This window comes from Lissotriton vulgaris, chromosome 5 (genome assembly GCF_964263255.1).
Source record: "Lissotriton vulgaris chromosome 5, aLisVul1.2, whole genome shotgun sequence".
NCBI lineage: Eukaryota > Metazoa > Chordata > Amphibia > Caudata > Salamandridae > Lissotriton > Lissotriton vulgaris.
The window spans coordinates 210551491-210569349 of NC_141693.1; the positions used below are offsets into that span (position 1 = coordinate 210551491).

The 17859-nt window shown below is 47.8% G+C and overlaps 1 protein-coding gene across 2 annotated transcripts in view; it reads right to left on the reverse strand.

Annotated features, from left to right (window-relative positions):
• The window catches only part of EXD3 (exonuclease 3'-5' domain containing 3), a 2419489-nt gene that overhangs the window by 1683817 nt on the left and 717813 nt on the right, over nucleotides 1-17859 (reverse strand). For both annotated transcript variants that reach the window (XM_086921181.1, XM_086921182.1), the window contains one exon: nucleotides 7642-7809. In XM_086921181.1, coding sequence (XP_086777307.1) covers nucleotides 7642-7809 — 168 coding nt within the window. The remainder of the gene's footprint in view (nucleotides 1-7641; nucleotides 7810-17859) is intronic.

Sequence of the window (17859 nt, forward strand, 5' to 3'; positions counted from 1 at the left end):
GGGCAGCTCTGGCTCATCTGAAGGGCCGGGTATTGAGGCTCTTCCTGAATGCTTGCATTGTGGGGGTTCGTCTGATGCCGCTCGCTTCCTGCTGCACGTAGCACTTTGAATCTGCGTGGGACTTTGCTGCTTGGCGCTCGTGTTGGGCCAGAGGAGTGGAACTATTGGGACAGTTTGTACATCAACGCGGGATTACGGGACTGTGAGGACCAGCATCCTCATTTTGCTCACAGCTGGTGCCTCTTCCCGTTATCAGCCCGCCTGCCTGCAGCTCTTAAACGCCTCGCGGCCCCCTCTTTGCGGGGCCCGCTCGCTTCCTGCTGCACGTAGCACTTTGAATCTGGTGGGACTTTGCTGCTTGGCGCTCGTGTTGAGCCAGAGGAGTGGAACTATTGGGACAGTTTGTACATCGACGCGGGATTACGAAACTGCGAGGACCAGCATCCTCAGTTTGCTCACAGCTGATGCCTCATCCAGCAATCAGCCCGCTTGCCCGCTCTATATCAATAAGCACCTCCCACGCAACGCGGAACGCGCGCGGGACACGCCGGGCCAAGGACGGGCCCGTTTTAGCCCGTTCGAGACCGGACCGGGCCACTCCTCTTTTATGTGCTGCATTGATACACGGACAGTTACAGGTACTTAAAAGTTAAGATTTCTCCTGGGATTATTCTCAGAAGCATGGCGGGTCGGGAAACAAGGAGTAAATCAACTTTGATGGCTGGCTCTACAGTAGGTACAATGGAAAAATGTATTGTTAGAGCCAATTCCCTTTTATCTCATGACATTTCCATACTGGAACGGCATTTATCTCGGGAATTAACAACTGTTAAGAGGTCATCACTGGGCAGTATAGCGAATGCTAAAACACCCGAGAGGCTTGTGGACATAACCATAAACGAAGTCCAGGGGTCAGGCGACAGCCTAATAGTAAATGAGACTTCTACAGGGGATAATGTTATATTGTGTAATGATATTGCTCCTTCGGATCTGCGTGTGAGTAACTTGTTACTTAATGTTCCTGTTAACCGACCAAATGATAGTCAAGGAAGTGTAAATAACTTGCAACCACGTGGGAACCTGGAGGGGGCAGTACCAAAACGGAAACGGGTGGCTCAAAAACCTGACAGGAGAAAGGCAAAATTAGCTAAGCAATCGAGTTGCCTGATTCCCGAAGTCAGGGCCGCTGTGGATACAGGTGAGCTCACCGCTTCCTTAATGGTGGGGTCGCCCTCTTCCATTCAAGGGGACCGAAACATTAACAACTTGGCACCGTCGGGCACATATCTGACAATTAAAAACCCGAGTGCTTTATTTAAGATCCTTTTCAAACCCATAGAAGCTAGACTTTTAAGATCGAAGCAAGATTATCTAGCAGTGAGAGTAAATTCTTAGACATTGGAAGTGTAGTAAAGCCGTAAAGAGTATATGGTCTGGGAGTTGGTCATTGCGAACTCCACAGCTCCATAATGGCTTTACTAAAACCCGGGAAGTTTGGTAGCAAACTTCTCAGTACATTAAACCCACACTGATGCCAGTTTGGGGTTTACTGTAAAATGCACTCAGAGGGCATCTTAGAGATGCCCCCTCAAAATCGACCAGCCCGGGTGTGGTTCCTGAATGGCTGCCTGCCATTTTCCAAACCAGCTAGGGTTCTGGACACATGGGTAGAGAGCCTCCGCTCTCTGGGTCCAGAAATGAAAGCCCATCCTGGGCAGAGGTGTAATGCCTCTTCAACCAGGATGGGCTGGATCCACGAAGAGGAATCTTCAAAGGCCTGCAGCCTTTGGAAGCTGTCCAAAGCAACTGGCTCCCACCAGTTCAGGCCCCCACTTTGGGCGGGAGAATCAGTGGGAAAACCAAGCTAGGAAGAGAGATGGGTCCACCTTTGCCATCCCCACCCCTCAGGTGGGGGAGGAAAGGTGAAACACACATCTCAGTCCCCTTCATCTTGAAGATGGGGAAGGTGACTCAGCCAATTAGGGGGGAGGCTCATACCCCCTCCCAGTAGAGCGTGGCATAATAGGGGGTGTACCCATCCCAAGGAAGGGACCCTTTAATGCCGACCTGCACAACCCTTTAACGCCCCAAAATGTATTATTTTGTGGCAACCCTGTGCCTTGCCTCCTTGGATTTGAGGAAGACGGAAGAAGGACGGAAGAGCCATGCTGACCCAGGAAGAGGACGACACCTACTGCTTTGCCCCCAGCCCTACCGGCCTGTCCCAACCACGACCTGCCTACAGCTAAGAAACCGGCGTGTCCAGCAACCAGCAGCCCCCCAGAGACAGGAGGACCTGCCCTGCACTCACCTTACAGACTGTCTCCCGCGAGCACCAGATTTGCTCAACAAAGACTAAGTCCAGAATCCAGATTTAAGGGACTCTGCACCACTATGCACCCAATGCCTACAGCCTGAGTGGCCCAACACCACGAGGAGGTCTCCTCAGCAATCCTGACCTGACATCTGGTGATCCCCAACCTCCCTCAAGCTTTAAAACAGTGCCAGCAGCCTCAGCCTGAAGGGTCCCCCTACCGTGACCAGAGCTGGTAAGAACACCCAATGCCAGAAGACACCCCTGCACCTGACACTCCACAGCCTTGGGTTGCTCAACCGAAAGTGACCAGTCAGCCCCAAGATCCCAAGTTACCTCTTCAGCCAGTGGTCGCCTAGAGTTTAGCAATTTTCCAAACCGAAAGTCTCCATTGAAAAGCCCAAGGTCCGACGTTGTCTTGGTACCATGCACCCGGCCACCCCAGTGCAGCTGGTGGTGCAGCTCCTGTGCTGGTCGTTGGCCCAAGGAGTGCTGACCCTAACCCCAGCAGCTTTGCTCCCACACCGAGTGGTCTCCTCGTAAGTAGTCCCTAACTGGAGACCCTCTGTGCCCCATTGGCTAACACTGGGCCTGTGCACTCTGGTGGTTCAACTCGAGTGCCCATATAGACCTTGGTCCTAACCCCCAAAACTCCCACTCGTAAGTAGTTTACTTACCTGAGAAACCGCTAACACTGTTTCTCCCATAGGAACCTATGTTATGAGATTTGGGGTCTATAGAGTTTAACTGATGTTTGTTTGGAGAAAAGATAACTAAACGTCAAAGTCTAAAAAGTCTTACGTGCCATGTATTTTAAGATCCTTAGGTGTGGTATCTAGGCATACTACCCCCAGTACAAAATGTAATTTGAAATTAATCCAAAAGTAGCTTTAAAGTAATTTCTGTGAAATTCAAACTTCTTTTTAAAGTGATACCAACCTGTATTCATTGTTAATCCTCCCTCAAAAAGTGCGACCTTTGATCCCGCTTGCAGGCAGGTGGCCCCCACGCCGCTGCTCGTCACCCGACTGCCTGGTTCCTGCCCCTTGTTCCTGGTTTTTTTCCCCTTCCCCTCTGCCCTGTGCGCCAGTACCTCCCGCCCCCCCCCCGCCGTTCCCGATCCGGCACTTTCCCGCCGCTGCTTCTTTGCGGCCCCGCCCTCCTGCACACCCATTCACCTCCCTGCTCCCGCCTCCCAGCTGCTCCTCCCTCCCAAGCCACCTCATATGCAGACCGAGAAGTGGTATCAGGAGCGACCTTTGACCCTGCTTGCAGGCAAGTTACCCCCAAGCCGCTGCTCGTCACCTGACTGCCTGGTTCCTGCCTCCTTGTTCCTGTTTTTTTTTCCTTACTCTCTGCCCTGTGCGCCAGTACCCTCTGCCCCCGCCGTTCCAGATCCGGCACTTTCCTGCCGCTGCTTCCCTGTGGCCCCGCCCCCCTGCACACCCATTTGCCTCCCCACCTCCCAGCTGCTCCTCCCTCCCAAGCCACCTCACATGCAGGCCGAGAAGCGGGCGAGCCACTGGCGCACTGAAGGCGTGCCTAAGGCAAGCCCGTCTGCGCCCGTCCGCACTTGGACCGCGCCTAGCGCCAGAACCCCTGGACCCCGCGAACGCCACAACACCAGAATCCACTACGACGCCAGCACCCTCCACGCACTCAACGCCGGCCGAAAACACACCTGCTTCCAGGCCGCCCAGAAATGGACCCACTGACCCTTCTCCTGCCACACCTGCAGCTTCACCTGCGACAGTACCATCAAACCACCTGCATACGCCTCAACACCCGCTCCGCACGCAAACACGCCGTCGAGCTCTGGGATCTGCTCGACACCTCCGCCCCAGACGTGGACCTCCTGACCGAGACCTAATGGAACGACTCCTCGGCGCCCGACATCGCCAAAGCCACCCAGGAAGGCTATAAGATCACCCGCAGGGATCGCGCCAATGGAATCGGAGTAGGAATAGCCATCGTCCACAAGTCCACCCTCAAGGTCGCCACCCACGCAGACAACACCCTCAACACCGCCAAACACCTGCACTTCCAGATCCACACCGACCCCAACACCACCCTCAGAGGAACACTCATCTACAGACACCCCTGACTCAGTTCAGCGACTCCATCGCTGACCTCGCCAGCACCCACGCACTCGCCTCCACGAACTACATCCTCCTCTGGGACCTGAACTTCCATCTAGAGAACAACAATGACACCAACTCCGCCAGCCTGATCGACAACCTCGGCCTCAGACAACCCGTCACTGCACCCACCCACTCCCCCGGCCACACTACCGAACTCCACTGGACCGACCACCGCTGCATCCATTTCACCTACAAGAAACCAACCACGCACCTCCGCACCCAACAGCTGACTCGCCGGTGCTGGAACAAAGTCACCGAAGACCAGCCTCCCTCGCCAAGAACCCACCCACCGACCCCACCAACCCAGATGCCGCAGCCCGAAACCTCAGACAGTGGATCGACGCCTGCACCAACACCCTCGCCCCGCTCAAAAAACCCTCCAGCATCCACGCCAAAAAGAGAGCGACCTGGTTCACCGACGAGCTCCGGACCTCTAAACGCGCATGCCGGAAACTGGAGAAGACATGGCTCAACGAACGCACACCGGATAACCACGCAGCCCACAAGTACTCCACCCGCAGACACCACCACCTCATCAGATTAGCCAAGAGATCCTCCTTCAAAGACCGCTTGAATAACAGTGCAAACGACAGCAAAGAGCTCTTCAGCATCGTAAAGGAACTCTCCAACCCCAGCGCCAAAGCCAACAACATCCCGCCCTCACAAGAACTGTACGACTCACTAGCCATCTTCTTCCACCGCAAGATCGCGGACATCAATGACAGCTTCAACACCACAACCTCGCCGACTACGCCAGACGCCACCTCCCCTGTGAACACCACCAGCACCAACCGCCTGACCTCCTGGTCCAACGTCAACGAGACACACAAGGTCATGAACTCCATGAACTCCATCCACTCAGGATCTCCGTCTGACCCGTACTCCGTCTGACCAGTACCCACACCACGTATTCAACAAAGCAGACGTAGCCATCGCACCCCAACTAAGGAAGGTCATCAACATCTCCTTCGAAACAGCGACATTACCGGAAAGCTGGAAGCACGCCTCAAGAAGCTCAAAGCGGACCTCAAGAACTTCCGTCCCATCTCCCTGCTCCCATTTCCGGCAAAGGTCATCGAGAAAATAGTCAACATGCATTTGGCCCGCCACCTGGAAGACAACAAGGCGCCAACTAGACAACGACGAAACATCAGCCATCATCCTCCTGGACCTGCCAGCCGCCTTCGACACGGTCTACCATTGCGCTCTAAAGACACGCCTCCTAGAAGCCGGAATCCAAGAGAAGGCTCTTGACTGGACCACGTCCTTCCTCTCCGGCAGAACTCAGAGCGTCCGCATCCCACCCTTCCGATCCGAAGCCATCGACATCATCTGCGGCGTCCCCCAGGGCTCATCCCTCAGCCCGACACTGTTCAACGTCTACATGGCCCCCCTCGCATCACGTCCTCAACATCATTTCCTATGCCGACGACACCCAGCTCATCCTCTCCCTCACCAAGGACCCACACACCGCCAAAACCAACCTCCATGAGGGAATGAAAGCTGTCGCCGACTGGATGAGGAGCAGCCATCTGAAGTTGAACTCGGACAAGACAGAGGTCCTCATCCTCGTACCCATCCCCTCAGCCAGGGACGACTCTTGGTGGCCGACCACACTGGAAACAGCACCAACACCCACCAACCATGCATGCAATCTAGGATTCATCCTCGAGCCCTCCCTCTCCATGGTTAAGCAGGTCAACGCCATCTCCTCCTCCTGCTACAACACCATCTGCATGCTCCGCAGAATCTACAAGTGGATCCTGACCAAAACAAGAAGAATGGTGACACAGGCCCTCGTCAGCAGCAGACTGGACTACGGCAACGCACTCTATGCAGGAATCCCAGTCAAACACCTACGACGACTACAGCGCATCCAAAACGCCTCCGCCCGACTGATCGTCAACGTCCCCCGCCGCAGCCACATCACCCCCCACCTGAGAAACCTACACTGGCTCGCCGTCGACAAGAGTATCACCTTCAAGCTCCTCACCCACGCACACAAAGCACTCCACAACGACGGACCAGCCTACCTGAATAGCAGACTCAGCTTCCACACCCCCACCCGCCAGCTCTGCTCCGCAAGCCTCGAAATCGCCGCTGTCCCCCGCATCCAACGAACGACCTCAGGCGGCAGATCTTTCTCCTACCTCGCAACCTAGACCTGGAACACCCTCCCTACCCACATACGGCAGACCCAAGACCTACTCGCCTTTAGAAGACTCCTCAAGACCTGGCTCTTCGAGCAGTAGCAGCACCCCCCCTCAGCACCTGTGACCCTCACGGGTAAGTAGCACCCTTTACAAGTACTGTGATTGATCGATTGATTGATTTCTGTGTCGAGGTTTACAATCGAAAGTATATTTTACCTATCTGTACCAAGTCCTGTTCGATTCTAGAAATAAAATACAAGTATACCTTTTTTATACTTTCGGTCTCCGAGTGTGTGCATCGGTCTTGATTGAGTGAATACAATTAATGCTTAACACACCCTCTGAATAAGCCTAACTGCTTGCCACACTACCACAAAGAGAGCTGTTAGTATTTACCTAATTTAGCCTCTGCTATATCTCTGGGGACTCCCTGAGCTCTTTGTACACTATAACTTACTTTGGTATAGTATATACAGAGCCAGCTTCCAACAGAACTCCGCTGGCTCCTCATTCAAAAACAAACACAATTCAAACTCCTCACCCACACTTTTATGGCTCTATATAACACTGGCTCAGCCTACTTCAACAATGGCATCTGCTTTCAACAACCTTCCAGACACTTCCACTCATCCGGACTCCGACTTGAACAAATCCCACACAAACTGAAAACCATATCCGGTGGTCGAGCCTTCGCCTACTTCGCTCCTAAAGCATTGTTCAACCTGCTGCTACACATCAGACTCTTCTTCTCACTTCTTAAATTCCTCAAGAAACCTAAGATCTCGTTTTTTTAAAGAAGTCCCACTAGGCCCTAGGTGTGTCTAGACTAACACCTGCTCAGCGTCAGGATACCCTCCAGGGTGATAGAGGGCACTACAAATCTGCATAACATAACACTTGCTTTGACACTCTGCACCATACAATGAGTGCATTACCAAGGAAGGACCATCACTCATTAGGTGAGGCCACTGAATACAGATCATGATTCATTCTAGCCCTCAAGGTTACTGCCACTCTGTCAACAAGTACTCACCTCTTTGTACTTGCCACTGAGGTAAATATTACTGACATGACCCAACAAAAAGTCACGATCTGCATTCTTAAGTTGGTAAATCTCGATGAGAGGATCAACAGCGTTTGTTTGTCCCGCCGATATCAGCCCAAACACACGGGCCTGCAACTTCTTCAGCCATAGCCCAGTCTAGGATTAAAAAGACAAGAAAAGACGTGTGAAAAACAACCCCAAAATGCATTATAGCACTGTGATACAGTAAAACACCGCAGAAATTGAGGGGCGGTAGCTTTATTTCATTATGGTGCATTACATTGTACAACGAAAGTTGGGCAGTGTACGGGCAGCAGAAAAATTGTTGTACAGGAGTGCAGAGGGTAAAAGAGGTTGGCATAACTGTAACTACCCCAGACTACAGACGTCTTTCACTTCCACCCATACCAAAAACACAGAGATATTTAAACATAGCATGGAGTCAGCTATAGGAGTAGAAGTACAAAATTCACAGTAGTGGGTAACTCATATTTACTTTTGCATCTCAGACAAAATCGGTAAGAAGAGGCTGACAGGATATACATCAAGCTGGAGACTTTCCAAGTATTTATATTGGGAGAGTTCTTCTACCATCAGAAGAAGGATCTCCTTGCCAAGTAAACATTCAGCAAGGAATGAGGAGCGGGTAGGGCAACCTTGTCTCTATGAAAAACTGTATAGCTAGAAATGGCAGGTCACTAATCTCCCTGGCTGCAAAAACTACAATGGGTAAAATGGTTCTAAATGCTACCAGTTCAATGTCACTAGATGCCATGGGTTCAAATGGCTTCTGGACCAGGACTGGGTTAACATTAAAATCCCATACTAAACAAAGTACAGAGAACGAGAGAATGAGAAGAGAGATTCATAGAAACAATAACACTCTAGATTCATACAAGTGTCCATCCAGTAGGACATGTAATCAGGGGTGCAGCAGGTGCACCCAAAGTACAGCTGTTCTTTTGTTGCTAAATGAAATGCTAGCCTTGCATTAGGGCCAGTAGCATCTTTTCTATGCCACTGTGTGCAATACTCCAGTCTCTGCCAAATGTAGCCAAGTTGGAAGTAAAAGAAAGAACATGAGCACATGTACCAGAAACCAAACCTCTTTTGCAAGTTGTCAACAGGAAATTTCGCAGAAGATAAAGCTACCTCTACCCACATATCTAATGAATACCCTGCCACCAAGTGTAATTTCAGAGGTGTCACAAAGGCTAAGTGTCTGAGAAACCCAGTCCTTGAACATGATTTTGAGGACTGCCAGGTCAGTTCCCATTTCCAGAGTGCCCGGAGATAAATGTTTAAGCTGGCTGCTCTTTGTACCAGGACGCCTACAATGTGGGAAGCTGGAAGGAACATTCTTTGAGACACAACCCAGTAACAAAAGTGTAGTGCCAGCAAGCAGAATGATAGTGGGAGATAATGGGAGAAGTGTGGCTCAATAATTAGAGCGGCAGACCCTGATGCAGAGGTCTAGCCCGGGATCAGGGTTTAATTCCCCGCCTCGGCGGGTCTTAGGCTCAAAAAATTCCACGGACCCGATAATTCTCGCCTCGGTGCCTATTCCAATCATGGAGTCCCACTCTGCAACTCTGGGCAATAGCTTGCTTAATCTCCACAACGGCCCCCACAACGCTAAGGATGCCTGGCCTCCACCTTGGGGGTGCCCAGGAGTGGACGCCTCACAGGGAAAGCCAGGATGGGTTCTACGGCGGTATTCATACAAGTGCCTTGAGACCCTTGCGAGTGAGTAGTGCGCTATACAAGTATCAATTTACATTTACATTACATAGTTAACAGGTTCTCCATGTAAACAAAATGTAGTGCTGTCAGTGTTTTACGTTGGCCGTAAACAGGGAGGATCGCTATTAAAGCTAGGAAACCCTCCTTCAATTCCAACATCAGTTTTATCCACCAGCACTGTGACTGGTAATCCTCTGCACTAAGCCCCAGCTATTTTCAGATGAGTCGGTGGGAACTAGGAGGCTTTGTTGGCTGCCCATCTCTCAGGAAACGTAGATTAAAGGTATTTACGTTTTCTGACCCCTCCAGCCACCATTTAGATAAAGATACTGCCTTTGATGTACAACGTCTGAGTGAACCAGACTACTATATTGTCAACTTAAGTCTTGGATTCCATTTCTAATGCCCTGAGCGGTAAACTCTGAGCAAGAGATTTGGTCCTTCACTCTATTATTCAGGTCTCATTCAACACCAGCTAGTACTGGTAGAGGTCTGTGCTCCGTATTTTTACCATTCCAAACACTGACACCCACCCCCTTTTTACTGGCACTCCCAAATGCATCAGCTGTGGATCCTGAGCCCAAGCTGCAGCCCTGCTCCAGATGCTCCAGTAGTTTCCCAAAACACAATCAGTGTGGTAGATGATACTTCTTCGCTATTGCTTGGCAAAAAGCAAATATTGTTTCTTCACAGAAAGTGTATGAGAGGTTTTTTTGTGTAGCTTCTGCAAATCCTCCCATATATCGCAAACTATTCTCATCATAAGATTCAATAGCTCAGGTACCAATTGGTTTGTCTGTTAATCATCAGTCCTACAGGGTCATAAAAAATATTAAGAGGAGACACTTCAGCCAAATGGTGGCATGCTTAATCATTGGTGTATCCTCTCACCTATGTTAGTCATCATCACCCGGATAGGCTCAAGCAAATCTGAAAGCTCTTATATATTACATTTTCTGGACAGTTGTGGGGGTCCAGTTAGTATAAACATGACTCTGGTTATATCCTAAATTTCTTTATTCAATGGGAACCATATCATGGTCAAAAACTTGCAGATAGGATGTCCAATTGAAATCCAATGACTTTGACCTCCTTATATTGACAACATAAGGGCAGACTTTCAGAAAGATTAGATTGAGAACCTACATTTTGAACAAAGAGGAGGATGAGGACAAAAACAAGAAAAAAATACAGGATTATGCAAGACCAACACTTTTACAACTAAGGCATCAGTCATGCCACCAGAAGTTCTGGCCTTTGAACACGCTGTCAAAAATGAGATTGTTGAACAATAATAAATGCGATGTTTATCACAATCTATCTCGCCTAGAAAACAAGCCTTGTAAGATCTAGCCGACCTGGATACAGTCGTCATCAAACCAGCAGACAAAGAAGGGGCAACCATAATTTAGCCCACTACCATTAATAGAGGCATGCCTCAAATTATTGAATAATCAAGGGACTGGAAAAGTTTACAAAGAGACCCCACCTCTGAATTCTGAGGATGTTGCATACATGGTGGGGACAGCTAAAGAGAAAGGTTGGATAACCCCCATGAGGCTGATTATTTGTGTGAGAAACAATACACATTCCAAATTTTTTTAATCTCCCAAAGGTCCATACAGGCAAGACACCCCCGCCGGGATGATCCATTGTATCAGGAATCAAGTCGGCACTTGAACCACTACCAAAATATATAGTTTTGTTCTAAACACGCTGACGAGGAAGGTACCTACCTACTTACAGGACACAAGAGATAAGCTGAATCTCATGGAAAGCAAAACATTCAATCCAAAAGACAATATATTGGTCACAATGTATGTAGAATTACTATAGACTAGTATCCCTCGGGGGAATCATTAAGAGTACTCGAAGCACTAGTTGATAATGAACAATGGAATTACATCCCTCCCCAAAGGCTTTATTCTGCACGTGTGTACATAGCACTGACAAGGACACTTTCAGTTTGAACAATAGTTTTTCCTCCAGAGGCCCTTCCATGGGTAGCGCATTTGCATAGAGCATAGGGTGTCTATAAGTACACAACTTTGAGTTAAAATATATTCTTTTTTTATTTGCTTTTCATTACAACATAGCCACATAAGCAGAGCAGACAGATAAACATTAGGACTGTGAGCACATCTGAGACAACATCTCAACTGGAAACAAGCATCCCGGGACCGGTTTTGGGTTAACAACCCTCATCAGCCAGGCTAGCTTGAATCCAAAAAAGGTCCCAGAATGCTTGTTTCCAGTCCAGGGAAGACATGGCTTGGCAGTTCAGGCTGGACTGTTCCCATGAGGCACAAGCTCAAGACTGATTTGCATATAGCTGTGTCTGAACTGGGGTGGCAAAGTGAGCTAAATAACTAAGATGGATTCAACCCAGATCTGTGACTGGGGGTGAGTGTCTGAAAAGTTTCAGTGCTCCGTCCATCACTTGAAGGCTCAATAGTATGCCATAAGGTGGAGGAGGGCGATCCCACCATTGGAGACCGAGCGACAGAGTCCCAATGTAATCCTGGGCGGTTCCTCATCCCGCAATAACTACTGTATCTCCCTGTCCAACTGAGAAAAAAGGGATTCCAGAATCGGTAAGGGTGTATTTTGTGTTATATTTATATAATATCTTGGGGAAAGTGAGCATCTTGAGGATGGCTGACCTACCTAGACTCGTCAAGGGCAACTTTCTTCATCTGGCCACATCCCCCTGTAAGGCCACCATTTGCAGCTCAAGGTTTCGCTCCCGGAAGGTTTCCGTGTCCTGCGTTACCAAGATGCCTAAATATCTGACGTTTTCCGTGGAGACCTTAATTGATTCAGGGACCCATGTCCTCTGGTCCTCTGGTCCCATTGCCCCACTGTATAAAGTGCTGATTTCCCCAGCTGACCCTGTTCCCCAAAGTTCTCCACCTTCTCAAATAGAGTTACCAGGTTTGGGGCAGGGTCAATGGCGTATAGTAGGAGAGCGTCCGCATATAGGGAGATTTGCTACTTTAGCCACTGCAGCGCCCCGACTCCTCCCCGGATCAAGCTTGTCAGAGGATCCATACAAAGAGCAAAGAGTAAAGTGGAAAGTGGGCACTCCTGTCGGATGTATGACGTTACAACGCATACTTTTACCACGCATACCATTACAACGCGGTATTTACAACGCATACCGTTACAACGCATAGCGCTTAGAGGTGCTGGATAGTGGTAAGTATAATTTTATATTCCAACTCCAGTCCCCGTGGACACTAGGGAAGGTGTTGGATATAAAATTATACTTATTCCCTATACTAGAGCGCCCCCCCAGCGCAATGCGTTGTAATGGTATGCGTGGTAATGCCTGCGTTGTAATGGTAGTGCGTGGTAAAAACTTCGTTGTAACAGTTGTATACCCTCCTGTCTGGTGCCCCAGCCTAAAGGGAACGGATCTGAGGTTTATGTAGACTGCCGATGTCAGGTCAGTGTATAGCAGAGTTACCAAACTGCAGAATTTCAGGCCAAAGTCAAATCTTCGGAGTCAAAATATATTTTTGAGGAGAATAATCAAAACATACGTATTTGGAAATCTGCCATCCATATCGTTTTTATGATTTAAAAAAAAGATGAGCATTCATTACTAATCAGTGATTAGTGAAAAAAACTTTATTGTTCGATTAATTAAAATCTTTACAATAGGAAAACACTTAGATAATAAAATGTTATAAAAAGAGATTTAGTGATACAAAAGTTAAAATGATTGACGGTGCGTAATAACATAAATCCAAGGGGGTACCAGATTTAATTTTTCATAATTTTCCTGATGGCATGCTTTTTCTATATAAAATGTGTGCCAAGAGACGCAGAGTAACTTTGTTACTAAAAAATACCTTTCCGTTAAATCAGAGTGAAAGCAGTGGAAGAGGCACAAGTCAAAAAAAGTCCAACTTTCGGAACCGCTCGATTAATGGTCTATCTAGAAGGAGGATGGTCCCTGCATGGGGAGGGAATGAAACTCTGGAGTCTCAACAGAACTCAGAGCCATGAAGTAAAGTGAGAAGCCGGTTTGCCACGCGAGGCCACTAACATGTTGGTCCAGAAAGGAGATGGCTATTAACTGCATATTTAGTGGAGAGCGGCCCAGTACAATGTGGTGGAAATTTGGTTACTGGCACTCCCACTGCATAAAACTTTTTGCCGCTCCTGTGATGAACTTAGTGAACGGGATGTGGAGCATCGGGTTCTCTGGGTTCATGGCTGCTAAAATGGCTTGACGGCAAGAGCGAACACCGAGTTTGTTCCATTCGCCCAGTAACAGTGTCCTTCGATCCTTGAATAGGGCAGGGAAAGCATATGCCATGTGCTCAATCGACTCAGGAGTACACCCACACCCCCTGCACATTAGATTATCTTTTGAGCAGCGCCAATCGGGTAAGTGGTGCAAGAAAGGCTATTCACCCATCCTGAGGGCCAAAAGTCTTGTTTGGTCTCGCTTAGCGAATGCAGCGCATGCGCTGCTTCACTTGGCGAAACTCTATTGTTGTGGCTTTGGTGAGTGAAGGGAGACAAACCATGTACGCCCACGGACAGGCGATGTGCGCGCGCATGGCATGTCCTCTCTAGCTCCCACGCTCCAACCGCGAATTTGAAATGTGCGCGCTCGGACAGGCGATAAGTAGGAGCATGGCATCGCCAGAGCTCGATTTGTCTGAGCAGAACGCTTTCACTCTCCCGGCATTATCTTGTTAGTTCTTCCTCTGGTTTCATGTCCTTGTTTTGGTTCTGCCTTTAGGTTTCTCTTGTGTTCCTTGACAGGAGTTCGATAAGTTCTCTTGCTGCTCGGCTTCCTTGCTGCTCGGCTTCATGCAGCAGATTTTAAGGATATTATTTTTCAGCTGCACTGCAGTGACCTTCCGGAATCTATTCTGAGCTGGTGCCAGCTCCTAATTGTTCCCTGCATTGGGGACGTGTCTGTACATTGTTTACTTTTTTGAGGTGATACCGCGTCCCTTGAATCATATCCTTCCTTTCTGCTCTCAGCAATGTCACCGGGCGACACATTAAGGATGTCAATACACTGATGAACTCTTTTTGTGTCGAGCAGGCCACCGTACACGCGACCGCAACATGCGTTTAAAAAAACACGATACGCGTTTGGCGCAGGTTCCAAAAATCTACACTAAAATGTTACACTGCATGTTTTAAAAGTAAGACCTTGCTATTCCTGATGTGCTCTTTTCACACACTTTCTTGTTTCTATTAATGCTTTTGAACAAATTAAAACAAGTTTTGTCAGCAAAAATGCAATTGCTTCCATTCAGTTGTCCCTCCTTTGAGTTTTCGTACACTCTGAGATTTCAGACAACCCTGTGGGATTCTACAAACCCGAGGGCAGAGATAATTAATTCACACAAGCCCCAGAAGCAAAGGAAATGCAGAAAGGCAACATCAGCAATTTTTCAATTAGACTTCTCAGAGTTATGACAAGAAGCTTAAAATTTGATTGTTACTAAATCTAAAAACACTTTGCATAAACTTAGGTCAAATATGAAGATTTAGACGGATGAACCATATTATTCTGTACGTAGGATAAACTGACGTTTTGCAAAATGTGTACAAGAAAGCAATATTTAAAAGAAGGTAACAGTATGGTGGTCAAGATTGCAAAGGTTGTCAGGGTCGTTATATGGTAGTCAAGATTGCAAACATTTTCTAATTGCTTAAATCAAATAAAGTATTCATTTCAAAATATAAGTTATTTTTGAAGGCTCAATGCCTCGTTAGAAGCGCTGGGGAAAATTGCATGCAAAACTACATATAGGGAAATTAAATGCTGTTTCTGTGCAATATTGGGTCAGTTCTGTGACGTAATTCAAAGTTTTCAGCTGGGTAATAGAAAACAAAATGCAGTAATGAATGTCCTTTTTGACCTTTAGTACTGCACTATGTACCATTTACTATGTCCCTTTGGTCATACAAATTCCTCTATGTAATAAATGTGAAGCGTGATCTGCATTACCCATTTTTGTCTTCTAGTTACTTGATCCAGCTTTAGTGGGTAAATGACATTCATCTTTGTAACAAAATGCCATCACAGTATTTATATTATGTTACAACCTCTGTGAACTGCCATTAGTGGCCCAAGCTTCAAAAAGACACATACAGCATGCCACAAAAAGGAAGGAGGCTGGAGACCCGAGCCAATAGCCCTTTCCATTTGTGACTGGCTACACCTGTTCCTTTCCGTAGAAGGTATCTCATATACGGTCTTCTAGAAGTAGTGGCAGGAACATGGGCTTGAAACACTCTAAAGGGGACTAGGCTGAACTAGTTTGAGTGCAGTTGGAGGGAAAGCTTGGTGTTCCCATGTACAAAAATGTTCCTAGCCATCTTGGATGTTAGTCCACTGGGGACTATGGGAGACTTGTCAGTAGGCAGAAAGTTTACGTTGCAATGAGATGTGTGGGACTAATTTTGGATCACCTACCAATGTATACCAGTTTCCTTTTTAAAAACATTTGCTTGACACACCTATCAGTTGCAAAGAGTTCCTCTAACATTTGACATGGGAACTCTGAGTTTGTGCCACCCCTGGATAGAACCTGGGCTTCCAGGACTTGAATACAGAACTACGAGAGCCAGTTTTGTGGTAGCATCCCAGGAATACTTGGCCCTGCCTATGTTGTGAAGGCTTCTTACTGGACAGGCCGCCTTCAGGGACTGAAAAGCCTCTGGAACCAGACAAATGTGCTCATCAGAAAATCCTTGAACTAAGAAGAACGAGCTTGGAAGAACCAGTTATTAAGAAGAAGCACCTAAGCTGGGTTTCAGTTAAACTGTGTAACCCTTTGAAATCAGCATTAACATCCACATCAAGCCCTGGACAATTTTGAAACTCCTGTAGTTGAACCAGCACCATGCTTCAGCCTCAGAAAAGTATCTTCACTTAGTTGTCCTACCACAGACATACTGGTCGCTCACAGAACCTCAAGCTTCAAGTTCACCATCTTTAAATTTAGAGCTACAGACGGATACCTTGTTACAAGTGGCCAGTACAATCAAATGGGCCCGGGTAATGGGAGCCCAAATCTCTGAGTGAAACTCCAGGGGAAACAAGGGGACATCGAAATAGAAACACAGTCTGTTCCCTGGAAATCCAGAGTGTAGTAAACAAGCATCTGCAATGCAATAGGTCTCGCAACAGCGAGTTTTGGAGCTATTGGTATTGTAAATGGTATTGTAAATGACAATGCCTTTAATTTATGTTGTACAAACCAACACATAAATAAAAGGCATTGTCGTTTACAATGCCAATAGTTTAAACTTGTTTCTTTTAGTTGAAGGACTCCATAATAGTGCATATGTTTTCAGGCCGTCTCCCTCGTGTGCTTCCACCCACCTCAATGTTGTTGCTTGCCCCCTCCCGCTCTCCCGTCTTTTTTGCATGTCCCGTCCCACTCTGTGTTGTTGCATGCCCCCACCCACCCCATCCTGCATTGTTGCTTACCTCCTCCTGTCCTGTCCAATGGCCACGTTGTTGCTTGTCCGCTCACACCCTATCCTTCATTGTTGCTGCGCCCTCTCCACCCCCTTGTCTGGCCTGAATATACAGCATTGAAGTCTTGGGAAATCTAATAGGTCTCACCTTCGAGACCAATTGGATAATGTATTAGCCGTGCTGCACCGCAGTGAGGCAGCTGTGCAGCATGGTTCAAAGTGATAAAGTGAATTGGACGTGTTATAGTGCCTTATTTTATTGCTGGTATTGGCATCTAAACTCTCTGTATTGCATTTCTGGAACACATGTGCCTGACAATTTTAACCCAATTTCCCTCATTGTCTTGTCTCCAGATACCAATTCTCAGCTTCCAGCTATTTACCAGTGTGTAAATCAGGACGGCCTGCCAATAATTAAGATTGTTTCTCACAGATTAAATAAATCTCTTCTAGTTTGTAATGGAGCTATTTTGTGCACTCCCAGAGCATTCCAAACTACAATTCTCAGCAGCCTTCATGATCCTGTAGTGCAGTGTTTCCCAAACGGTGGGTTAAGGACAACTAGTAAATTTCGAGTTGCGTTTTGGTCGGTCCCTAAAGTCCAGGCAACAAAGAAAGATGCCATTAAATATTGTCTTTATAGTGTCACATTTGCTGTGCTTGTCAGCAGATGAGCACTCAATTGTCAGGCTATGTCTTATGCTGCTTATTTTTAGGTCGAGCCTGGGCAGTACATGCGCTGCTCTGCTAGGTATGCTGTATTGGAGTATGGACTTGAAGCTCCGCCCACTCCCTACCCCTATTTTTCAGTGGCTTTTTCATTGTCCTTTGTAAATGCTGGCTTCTAGCTCGTTAATAGGCTTAATAGACCTTCCTTAGCACCGCCTTGCCTGCATTTGTAAACTCCCATGAGGACTGGCCCTTTTACTTCTGTTGTTACACGGTATGTCTTATTTAGTCTGTAAGCGATATTCTCTCTCTTATAGGGGATGTGGATGT